General features: G+C 43.1%; 3 protein-coding genes and 1 pseudogene across 3 annotated transcripts; 2 read left to right on the top strand and 2 right to left on the bottom strand.

Annotated features, from left to right (window-relative positions):
• Positions 1–873: 873 nt before the first annotated feature.
• On the top strand, positions 874–3,451 carry LOC108856759 (receptor-like cytoplasmic kinase 1). The gene is made up of 8 exons (XM_018630639.2): positions 874–1,035; positions 1,639–1,773; positions 1,865–2,112; positions 2,197–2,323; positions 2,405–2,678; positions 2,764–2,896; positions 2,992–3,078; positions 3,194–3,451. Exons 2-8 carry the CDS (start codon positions 1,692–1,694, stop codon positions 3,332–3,334), a joined length of 1,092 nt encoding a protein of 363 aa, XP_018486141.1. The 5' UTR covers positions 874–1,035; positions 1,639–1,691; the 3' UTR covers positions 3,335–3,451.
• A 1,960-nt stretch (positions 3,452–5,411) lies between these two features.
• On the bottom strand, positions 5,412–7,725 carry LOC108859283 (novel plant SNARE 13). Its single transcript, XM_018633172.2, has 9 exons — positions 7,452–7,725; positions 7,135–7,227; positions 6,907–7,000; positions 6,690–6,727; positions 6,472–6,575; positions 6,071–6,150; positions 5,946–6,002; positions 5,680–5,847; positions 5,412–5,595 (listed from the first exon to the last, which is right to left on the bottom strand). Exons 1-9 carry the CDS (start codon positions 7,526–7,528, stop codon positions 5,494–5,496), a joined length of 813 nt encoding a protein of 270 aa, XP_018488674.1. The 5' UTR covers positions 7,529–7,725; the 3' UTR covers positions 5,412–5,493.
• Positions 7,726–7,869: 144 nt separating this feature from the next.
• On the bottom strand, positions 7,870–9,650 carry LOC108860729 (50S ribosomal protein L3-2, mitochondrial-like; annotated as a pseudogene).
• Positions 9,651–9,729: 79 nt separating this feature from the next.
• LOC108857634 (probable GTP diphosphokinase CRSH, chloroplastic) lies at positions 9,730–11,986 on the top strand. Its single transcript, XM_018631638.2, has 4 exons — positions 9,730–10,157; positions 10,302–11,216; positions 11,310–11,600; positions 11,694–11,986. Exons 1-4 carry the CDS (start codon positions 9,762–9,764, stop codon positions 11,838–11,840), a joined length of 1,749 nt encoding a protein of 582 aa, XP_018487140.1. The 5' UTR covers positions 9,730–9,761; the 3' UTR covers positions 11,841–11,986.
• The last annotated feature ends 30 nt before the right edge of the window (positions 11,987–12,016 follow it).

Raw genomic sequence — 12,016 nt, 5'->3', positions numbered from 1 at the left:
CCCTTTTTAATTTGTTTGCTTTTCTGTTGTTAAAACTACTTTTTCAATTTCAAGTTTTGTTTAGTGTGGTTTAAGTGGTAAAAAGTTCCAAATGAAGAAGACAAGTCCATATTCAGTAAACAAATTTACATTTTGCAGTAATATTCTAAAATTAATGGAACAATCATTCAAATAAATACAAGCCGCATGCATAAGATTTTGATCTTCACACCATATTATAAAATACTAGTATTAAGTACCAAAAAAGGTCCCAAAAAGAAACAGAAATTAAAGATGGTGGAAATTGAGGAAGGTGAGACAGACGCAAAAGCTTCCAAGTGGTTGTTGACTTGTAGACCGACGACCAATACAATAAACACAAAGAACACGTTCATCTTTGATGGTCAAGAGAGACTCGTTATACATCTTGACCTATATTGCTTGCAACCTTATCGTATTCCATATTCAATCATATATAGTAGTTGTGTAGTACTATTCATAATCTTCAAATTTTATATATTAAGCCGTACCAGTCGAAAACTACCTACTGTACAAAAAAAGTCACACATAAGATTTATGAGATTCTATTATATGATATGATCCACTATATTAAACAGCATAGAGAAACAGATTGAACTTCTCTGTGTTTATTTCAAAATTTTATTGATCAGTTATGCAATTATGTGAAATGTTTATTTATCCGCCAAATAAAATTATTGTTGAATAATAGTTAAGCCACCAACAATTAAATTATAATCAAATGGCTAATTAATTAATAGATTAAGACTATTGACCTCTAAACACGAAAAAGTAAAACAATCAGCAGTTGCGAAGACTGCTACGTTCAAGTAGCTAACTTGCGCGTCTGCTCCCACCCTATATAATTATCATTTACTGTAAATTTCCGCCGAGAAGAAAAGTCTGCCTCTCTTCTTAAGACGTAAGCATCACAATCCCTACGAACAAGATAGAATATCCTCAAGCTTCTGCTTCTTCGTCTTCCATCATCTGAAGATTGAACTCTTCTCTAATCTTCTGTGGTTTATCTTGAAAGAGGTAAATGCTTTCTTTCCTTTGAGCAACTCGCATGAACTTTCCCTTTTTGAGTCTTTCCTTTTATGTTCGTACATGAAGACCCTTTTTTTCTTGAGAAAGAGTACATCAAGACTTTGATCGGATGTTCGTACATAAGTTTCGGTTTGATGTCGGTTAAGATGATGTCTGAAAGTCGGTTACGGTCGTTGACCTGTGTTATTCTTGGTCAATGGTCACCACGCTGTTCGTGTACGGATCTTGATCGAGTCATGCGGTTATGATTATTAGCACAGTAAAGTACATATATTATTTAAATTCATATATAAGGATAATATACTTTTTTTTTGAACAAATATAAGGATAATATACATGTATATGAATATTTACCTTTTTGGTTAAATTATGATGAAACTTGAAAATTTTGTTTCCGCGTTTGATAGTTCTGTACTTTTTTTTTTAGTTCTGTACTTATGTCTCCGTTTCTGCTTAAACCTTTTTTTTTTGTTGTGTTTGACACTATGTCTGAACATTTCTATAATTGGAAACAAAACTTGCTTACTTGATTTTTTCTTCTTGTTCTGGAACACCATGACTGACTGTTTGTTAACGTTTTGCATTACACAGTTGTGCAAGTTCGGGTAAGAGAAAAAAAAAAGTTCGTGTAAGAGAGAAGCGTAATGAGCTGCTTTGGTTGTTGTGGCGATGATGATTTCCAGAGAGTTAACGAAACAGGACAAAAGACAGCGCATAACATAGCAGGTAGTTTTAGTTTTATAACCCTTGTTGTATTCAACTGCTTCATCCTTTTTTGGCAGCTTTAGTTAACGAACTTTTTTCAACTGTTGCTAAGGTTACGATGGTCACCATCAAAGGGTTGAACCATTCAAGAACCCACCAGTCATTCAGATGCAACCTGTAGCTGTACCAGCCATCCCAGCGGATGAGTTAAAGGACATAACCGATAACTATGGGCCAAAGTCATTGATTGGTGAGGGTTCATTTGGAAGAGTGTTTTACGGTATTCTCAAAAACGGTAAGGCAGCTGCCATTAAGAAACTTGATTCCAGTAAGCAACCGGATAACGAATTTCTCTCCCAGGTAGATGTTGGGACTTCATCTTCATAGATACTGACCTTAATTAAAGAACTGTTTCTATTTACTGATAATAAAGATCTTTAACAGGTTTCAATGGTTTCGAGATTGCGAAACGACAATGTTGTTGCTCTTCTGGGATATTGCGTTGATGGACCACTCCGTGTTCTTGCTTATGAATATGCTCCTAATGGATCTCTTCATGATATCCTTCATGGTAAAGTCACTAATGTAAAAAAACATTGATTCAGTAAAACATTGACATGTAGTCCAACTTGTTGACTTTTGTTTGGTGCAGGTAAAAAAGGTGTGAAAGGAGCACAGCCAGGTCCTGTTCTGTCGTGGCACCAGAGAGTAAAGATTGCGGTTGGTGCGGCTAAAGGACTAGAGTACTTGCATGAGAAGGCAAACCCTCATGTTGTCCACCGAGACATCAAATCCAGCAGTGTGCTTATGTTTGAAGATGATGTTGCTAAGATTGCTGATTTCGATCTGTCCAATCAAGCCCCTGACATGGCTGCACGCCTTCACTCAACTCGTGTGCTTGGGACCTTTGGTTATCACGCTCCAGAGTACGACCTTTTACTTGCTTCAATTCTAGTTTGACCAAACTAGACTAGAGTCTTGAGCACACATTTTCTTGGTTATGCATTTTAGGTATGCAATGACAGGAACGTTGAGCACAAAGAGTGATGTGTATAGTTTTGGGGTTGTTCTGCTAGAGCTCCTCACAGGTCGTAAACCAGTTGATCATACTTTACCAAGAGGACAGCAGAGTCTCGTGACTTGGGTAATGCTTCTCGCAGCTCTGCCTCTTTTCACTATAAAGCAAAAAGCCCATTATTGTTAAATTAAAAATGCGTTTGTGTGTGTGTGTGTCTTCAGGCAACCCCTAAACTGAGTGAAAACAACGTGAAGCAGTGCGTTGATGCAAGACTAAACGGAGAGTATCTTCCTAAAGCTGCTGCCAAGGTAACTTCTCATGCAACCTTTTCCATACTATCATGTTCTCAGTAGAGAAGGTTTACCATAGAGCCTAAGCATTGATGTATGGTTTATGGTTTTGGTTTCTTCTCTTATGGAACAGATGGCAGCTGTAGCGGCGCTTTGTGTGCAATATGAGGCAGAGTTCAGGCCAAACATGAGCATAGTAGTGAAGGCTCTTCAGCCGCTACTCAATCCTCCTCGCTCTACTCCTCAGACTCCACAGAGAAACATCCCTTACTGATGTGTCACACTTCATTTGTTTTAGTTTGAATATGAATATGATTTGTGTAAATTCGTGAAATAGCCCTTTTTATTTCTCTCATAAAAGGATATTTATATATATATATATATATATATATATATATATATAAGACTGTACCATTTTGTTATGGTGAAAACTCTCTCCACGTTTTCAGATGCAAATCTGTTCAGCTGGAGGGCTAGAAATATAAGCATTCTCTTATGCACTAGAAATAGCAGAGAGAGTGAACTTTCTTAAATGTTATCAGTCTTTTTAACAGATTTGATCTTTTTACTCAAAAAAAGAAAAAGTACAACAAAGCTATACAAAGAATCTCTCCTCCACCAAACAAGAGCACACAAATCTTGTTTTCACCCCAAAGTCATAATAAAAAAGGGTCTGCTGTTACTCCTTGGTCGTCTCTGTGCTTTCTCTAGGCAGATCTGCTTTCTGACTTCTCCTTCTTCGTGACTAATAAAGACATTCATCAACACAATCTCCTCATCCTAGACCGTGTGGCCCTCGTGTCTAAGATTTGTAATGAGAGAAAGAGTATAAACATTTGGTCTGAATTTTATACAAAAGAAGTGGTAAAGTTGCTAACAAGAGAGAAGAAAACAGAGACAAAAAGATGACAATATACACACCCTCTAATCAAAATCAAGATTCAAATGACTATGTTAAACAAACAAATAAAAAAACAGAGGAACGTGAACATGAATAAACCCCAACAAGCCTTGGCAACTATCAAAGCACACAATGCCACCAAGCCCAACCTCTCCCCCTCTCCCTCCCTCTCCCTCCCTCTCCCGCCCTCGCTCTCGTCCTCCCCCTCTCGCCCCCTCGCTCCCTCTCGCCATCCCCCTCTCGCCCTCTCGCCCCCGCGAGCGCCCCCGCGCTCGCCCGCGCCCCCGCGCCCCCTCCCCTTCCCCCTCCCCCTCCCCCTCCCCTCCCGCGCTCCCGCCCTCCCGCGCCCTCCCGCGCGCCCCCGCCCGCGTCCGCGCCCGCTCGCCCGCGCCCGCGCCCGCGCCCCCGCGCCCTCGTGCGCCCCCGCGCCCCCGCTCGCGACCCCGCGCTCGCCCCCGCGCGCCCCAGCGTCCCCGCTCCCCGCGCGCGCCCGCCCCCACGCGCCCGCGCCCCCGCGCTCCCGCGCTCTCTCTCTCTCTATCTCTCCCTCTCTCTCCCGCTCGCTCTCGCTCTCGCCCTCTCGCGCTCTCGCTCCCGCCCTCCCGCCCCGCCCTCCCGCCCCGCCCCGCCCTCCCGCCCCCCGCCCCCGCCCTCCCGCGCCCGCGCCCCGCGCTCGCCACCCCGCGCTCGCCGCCCCGCGTGCCCCAGCTTGCGACCCCGCGCTCGCCCCCACGTCCCCGCGCGCGCCCCCGTCCCGCGCGCCCCCGCGCCCGTGCCCCCGAAAGAAGTGGTAAAGTTGCTACAAGAGAGAAGAAAACAGAGACAAAAAGATGACAATATACAGACCCTCTAATCAAAACCAAGATTCAAATGACTATGTTAAACAAACAAACAAAAAAAAAACAGAGGAACGTGAACATGAATAAACCCCAACAAGCCTTGGCAACTATTAAGGTTGGACGCGCCCCCGCGTCCCCGCGTGCGCCCCGCGCCCGCGCCCCCGCGCCCCCGTGCCCCCGCGCCCCGCTCCCGCGCTCTCTCTCTCCTATCTCTCCCGCTCGCTCTCGCGCTCTCACGCCCCCGCGTCCCCGCGCGCGCCCCTGCGTCCCGCGCGCGCCCCCGTGCCCCGCGCCCCCCGCGCCCCGCGCTCTCTCTCTCTCTCCCTCTCTCTCTCTCTCCCTCTCTCTCTCCCTCTCTCTCTCTCTCCCTCTCTCTCTCGCCCGCGCCCTGTGCGCCCGCGCCCCCCCCTCGCCCCCGCGCACCCTCCCCCGCGCCCTCCCCTCCCCCGCTCTCTCCCCTCCCCTGCTCCCGCTCTCCCCTCTCCCTCTCCCTCTCTCCCCCGCTCCCTCTCCCTCTCCCTCTCCCTCGCCCTCTCCCTCTCCCTCTCCCTCCCCTCTCTCTCTCTCTCTCCCTCTCCCTCTCTCTCTCTCTCATCCATGAAATCAGAAAAAAAACAAAGAAGATGAACTATAGAACCTCAAAGATACAATTTCCTCATTTCAAATAAAATATACAGACAGATAGTTCTATTTTCACATGCACTCTGGATTCCTCAAGTACAATAGCTTCCTTGATTGAGCTGGAGGAGCTAATCCTGGTATGTCCCTTATGTCTTTGTTATTCGGGTGTACAATCTGAAGAGCAAAGAAATAGTGTTACAAACAACTCTCTAATGAGAGCAATCACAACTTTCAACGGAAGAAGTAAAGAAAGAGTACCTTCACAATGATGATGGCTACAACACCGCATACAATGAGAAACAGGAACATCATTATGCATTTATCAGTAGCCACCTGTCTTCCTATCTCTTTCACTAGCTGGGAAGCCTTCTTGATAGAGAACTGAATCGTGTCCAAGTGGTCAACCACGCGCCCCATTTGATCCGTCTGCAATATATTTTTTTTCAGGCTAGTTGAGCGAGACTGTACTCATAAAGATTTAACAAGGAAGAGATGGAGGAGACTGCTTTTGGATTATTTATTACCTGTCCCTTTAAGTTAGCTGCAGTTTGAGTCCCAACTTCGATTGTTTGCTCCACCACCTGAAAGGAACAAGAATATTACCATATAGATATGGAGGGAGCATACTTCTTTCTGTAACTTTTTTAACCTGTTTAGAGCGCTCAATGGCTTGATCAGTCTCATCCATTCTTTTCATTCCAGCGTCAACGAGCTCCTGGTTTGACATCGCTATACATAAAAATAACAACATTAAGGGCCATGTCTTTCCCGGTTTTCCACATTCCCAAAATAATCTACTTCATGCCAAATTCAAACATGATATTTTCTTTAACACAAAACCATGTCTTAATCTGGTAATAATATAGTTGAACAACAAGTTGGATAACATCTAGATGTTATACTAAGACTATTAACATAAGAGCATAAGTTACCAGTCCAGTAAATAAAGTATCAATGGGTCTAAGCTTCAAGCATGTCAATCTCTTGATGTTCTAGGGAAAGATCATACATGGGTATCAACTAAACAGAGAAGCATGAAAAAGGACTCACATGAAGCCACTTGAACGTTTTCTTCAGCGGTGGGCTCGCCACTGACTCCAGCTCCTCCCATATCAAATAGTTCAACTTTCTTGTTTCCAAGTGTACTCATATACCTGAAATCAGATTTACCAAATTAACATGTATGAAATCAAACCTCAAAAAAGGACAGGTACGAAAGATTCAAGTAATCTGCTTCTTACAAAAGAATTGATAGAGAAGCAACTTACGTTTTTCTTAGTGCAACGTAAGAGTTGAGTTCCTTGATCTGTAACATCAAAAGTTAAAAAAGAAAACAGAAGTTAACAAATACCTAGAAATAAAATGATGGCATGTTCAATATAATCAGCCTTTGGAAAAAAAAACAATGTTCATATATTTACTTAAGAAGATAAACATGGTAGTAGAGTTAAAGAAAGGCCTTGATGAGGAAAGATAAATACTGACCATGGATTGTTTCTCATCGTTCAATTGCTTAATTACTTGAGGAGAATTGCTTGCTTCCTCATCCTTGAGCTCACGGTCGAAATCCTTCACCAACCTGACATAAAAAAGTAGTCAATTAGATAAGAAAATACTACTAGAATCAGGGGAGAAAAATTTAGTAACTTTTCCTTGTAAAAAAAAAAGAGAAAAGAAGAAAGATGGTAAGAGACAGAAGGTGGCATTTATTACCTTTTACAGTCTCTCATCTTGTCAGTAAGTTCCTCAAGTTGCTTGCTTTGTCTAGTTGAATCCTTTATCTTATCCAACTTCTGGAAACCATTCCTGGCAAAACAAACAGATTTTGTTTTCACTAATAAGAACAATCTTTTCTCTTATATTCATCAAACAAAAACACACAAAAAAAAAAAAAACGAGCACTCAAATTCTAAACCACCAAATCTAATTAAACTCTCACATGAGATTCAGAGATACTCTATACAGTGCTCTGTAACCACAACAAAGAATGAGAACCCAATAAGGAGAAAAGGGGTTAGAGGAAAGCATACGCGATGGCACGGAAATGGTCACGGATTTCACCGTGGATCTGCTCCAATTGAGGGCTCATCGGGATATTTGAAGCCATGTCTCTGGCGAATTTCAGATTCCGACGAGAACTAAACCGGAATTCCCCCGCTGAAACAAAAGCTTCACCGTGTCCAAAACAACCCCCCAAGGCAAAACAAAACCCCTGGCTTGACGAAAACTAAAAAGGTTAGGACTTTCTAAAGCCAAAACAGAGAGCGTCAGGACAAGGGAACAAGGTAAAGGGTAGAAGAAGAAGAAGTAGCTGTCAGGTGAATTGGTATTTTGTTTTATTTATTTAATTTTAATTGAAAAAGACAGATATTCGGTAGTTAACAAATAACAAAAACGGTCTTACGACAGCGCAGCGCCAACTCTTTTTTTGGGTCCCATATCTATCCGTTGATTTAATCAAATAAAAAAGAAAATTATCCAATTTTCAATTTATATTATATAAAATAAAACACAACTTGGTTGCTTGCTTTGCTACACACCTTGGTCCTTTTCCAAACTACTTATCTTGATGACAATTAATTTTGATTCACTGCTTATTGCAAACTCTTATGCAGCATCAGATTCAACAAATGCTAGACTAAACTTCCTTAGCTTATTGTCTTCCACAAACATAAAAAAAAATGAAAGAAAAAAAGCCAAAAATCAAGATCAAGATCAAGATCATGTCCTTTTCATCAGTCTGCTAACATAAATGGGTCAACTTCTCCGAGATCTGCGACCAATGGTTCTAATTCTGATGGATCCTCGTCTTCCGGTGCTAAATACGTTGGAAATGGAAGCTTTGAGACGTCCGGTTTCTTGTAATACGCGTCTTTTATGAACACAAAGTTTCCTTCTGCACCAGGAACCTGCAGTAACAAAACATCAAATCACTCACATATAACAGTCCTCAAAGTAAGACACCTGCTCGCAGATTGAGATAACTTACTTGTCCTCTCACCCAGAGGAGGTTCCTGGCAGGATCAATCTTGTAAATCCAAACGTACTTCACTGTCTTCTCCTTTCCACCCATTCTCCCAGGCATCTTTTGTCCCTTTAACACCTGCCTCAACGTCTCCAACAACGTCAGTTCTTGTCAATATACTTCAATAGGAACCAATTTTGACACATACCTTTCCCGGAGCATCTCTTTGACCTGTGGAACCAATTGTTCGATGCGCCTTTGAACAACCATGTGATGCATCCCCTCCAGCCGTATCATATCTTTTCATAACTCCCTACAAAAAAACATCAATAAAACTGAAAGCTTTAAATCAGTTTTTTCTTTTTTTTTTTAGTATGGAATATTCACCTGAAAGCCTTTCCCACGAGTGATCCAGGTGACATCAACATACTGCCCAGGAACCAAATGGCGGACACCGAGTTCGGTACCAACAGGAAGAAAAACTCTCTCAGCTTCCTCTTCAACGCCACACCTTGAGCTCTGAAATGACCCAACACAGGCATTGTCAAATGCTTCGGTTTCTTATGCCCACATCCAATCTAAACCAACACAGAACACAAAGCCATGAGACTTTCACAAAACACTTTAAATTAAATCTTCATAACAAAAAAAACTAGGGAATGAAAAACTACCTGTAACGCAAAGATGCCTTCTTTCTCAACAGTTTTGACCTGAGAGACGATGTTGTCATCGGCCCAGAGGATGGAAATAGGAACCCTAGCTCCCCATTTGTCCCAGAGTGCAGTCATCCCACACTTGACGGCTATGATCCCTGTCCTTTTAGACCTCCTGGACATCTCACCTGGTTTCGCCTCGATGATTCGAGTATCAGATTCACTACCGTCGACAAACCCAGCATCGGAGCTGAATCGTTGGAAGAGAAAGAAGTTACAATAGGGGAGAGATTGCGAGGAAGAATGGGTCAAAGACCGAGTTGTTGATAGAGTCTGAGTGATGCAAGAAATGAGGCCTCTTAGTACCACCGTCATGGCTTCGGACCCAAGTAACCTTCAGTGTCAGAGAGATGCAGAAACTTGAACTCGTAGGCTTTTTCCTTTTGCGGTAGGGTTTTAGTTGCTACCCGTAACAAACCCTCTAACCGAACTAGAGTCTCCAGAATGCTACTCGTAACAAACCCGCTAATCCAAGGAGAGGGCCCAAGCTAGGAATAATTATTTATTTTGTCCCTCTTCTTAAAAAGAAAAAAAAAAAATATGTGGACGATAACACAAAATCCGACGTGGCTTATCCATAACTGCAAATTAGAAAAGGTAACGGTAGTTATAAATTTTCAAATAATTATTAATTTCTCCCTTTTTTCACAAAATTTTCTTGAATGTCTGCGATTCGTCCATCTCCGATTCCAATCCCGAGATGCAGATCCCACACACTGTACCGTCGCCTTCACTCGATCCACTTGCTCGACCAACGCCACCACCAACGACGTCGACGGTGGAATCCGAGGTCCGAAGCGGAGGATACCGCGGCTGAATCGTCGACGGCTCGGTCTCCGGAGGCGGCGGGAGGGAAAATGGTGGTGGAGCTAGTCGGAGCTTTCAACGAAGTGACGGAGAGGATGAACTCGGTTTGGCTGTCGACGTCTTCGTCTAGGCTGCTCTTCAAGGCTCTGAAGCTCTCCATCCCGATCTTGCAGTCTCTCCCTCTCGCCTCTGACGGTCGCTCTCCCCTCTCCAAGGCTCTTTCCCTTTCTATCCTCCTCGCCGATCTCCAGGTTCCTCTCTCAATCTGAATCGCCACGTGTTTATCTAGGATTGGGTGTTCGGTACCGTTCGGAATTGCCACGTGTTTATCTAGGATTTGTTATTTTAATGTTGGAGGTCATTTTAATAGGAAACATATTATATAATGTGTTTAGATGGACGCTGAAGTAATCTCAGCGAGCATATTAAGTGAAGTGGTGGAGGCCAACGCGATAACCATACACGAAGTCAGAGACCAGATCGGTACCGGAACTGCTCATCTGCTTCACGAGATCTTCCGCGTCAAAAACATACCTTTCAAAGTCGATGTCCTTGACGACGAAACAGCTGCTTCCCTGAGAAAGTTCTACCTCACCTACTACGACATCAGAGCTGTGATCATGGACCTCGTTTCAAAGCTTGATGAGATGAGGCATTTGGATCACTTGCCGAAGTATCGCCAGCAGATTCTCTCCCTCCAAGTGCTGAAGATCTACTCTCCTTTGGCTCACGCCGTGGGAGCTAATCAACTCTCGCTTGAGCTCGAGGACGTCTCTTTCCGTTATCTTTTCCCGTGCTCGTATCTTTACTTGGATTCATGGTTGAGAGGCCACGAGAACGGGTCGTTGATAGACGTGTACAAAGAGCAGCTTCATCGGTCTTTGAAAGGTGATTTGGTTTTGTCTGGGATGGTGGATGATGTGTATGTGAAAGGAAGGTATAAAAGCCGGTACAGCATGATGAAGAAGCTTCTTAGAGATGGGCGTAAACCGGAGGAAGTGAACGACGTGCTTGGTCTGCGGGTGATATTGATGCCAAACGATGATGAGGTTGGCGAAAAGGCTTGTTACAGGACGAGCGAGATTGTTCGGTCGCTATGGAAAGAGATTTCGCATAGAACTAAAGACTACATTGCTAAGCCGAAGGCAAATGGGTATAGGAGTTTGCATATGGCGGTTGATGTTAGCGATAGTGATCAGACAAGACCTTTGATGGAGATTCAGATACGGACAGTGGATATGGATGGGTCTGCTAACGCTGGAACAGCATCGCATTCTTTGTACAAAGGCGGTTTAACCGATCCAAAAGAGGTAAGCTGTTTTGTTTTCTTTTTTGCGTTTTTGGTAAGAAGGTAGCTTATACGAGGAGGTTGAGTTGTTTGTTTTAAAAAAATGTATCTAAAGGCGAAGCGGCTTAAGGCGATAATGATGGCAGCAGCGGAGTTAGCAGCCATTCGTCTCAAGGATCTCTCATCTAATAAACAACAAAGTCTCAAGACGACAACAAACCAGAGAGACAGAGTGTTTTGCCTTTTGGATAAAAATGGCGATGGGATGATCAGCATAGAGGAACTAATGGAAGTGATGGAAGAGCTTGGAGCTCCAGGTGAAGATGCAGAGGAGATGATGCAGCTTCTTGACTCTAACAGCGATGGATCTCTTAGCTCAGACGAATTTGATACGTTTCAGAAACAAGTTTGTGTTCAGTTTTTTTTCCCTCGCATTCTCTTACACTTATGTTTTTGTCTTTTTATAATTAATGATTGATGTGGTTTGTGTGTATTGCAGGTAGAGTTCATGCGTAAATGGGAAGATAGAGATAACGAGTATAAGAGCCTTTTAGATGAGAAGCTTCATGATCTGCCACATCAAGATGCGACTGGTTTGATTCAGTTATACAACAAAGAGCTTGAGGACCGTCTCTCTAGCCATTAAATACCAAACCATTTTTCTACAAATATGTATCATTTTATCAATATATCCGACCACAATGTGTGTATGGTTTAACAGTCAATTCAGTGTAGGTTCTTGTTATACATGGAACCAAGTTGTTTAGTGTTTATCTTTGCATTGCACTCTAATTTCAACAAACCGAAGAATCACCAGTTTGT

This window comes from Raphanus sativus, chromosome 5, assembly GCF_000801105.2.
Source record: "Raphanus sativus cultivar WK10039 chromosome 5, ASM80110v3, whole genome shotgun sequence".
Lineage (NCBI taxonomy): Eukaryota > Viridiplantae > Streptophyta > Magnoliopsida > Brassicales > Brassicaceae > Raphanus > Raphanus sativus.
This window is presented reverse-complemented; position numbering and strand designations above follow the sequence as displayed.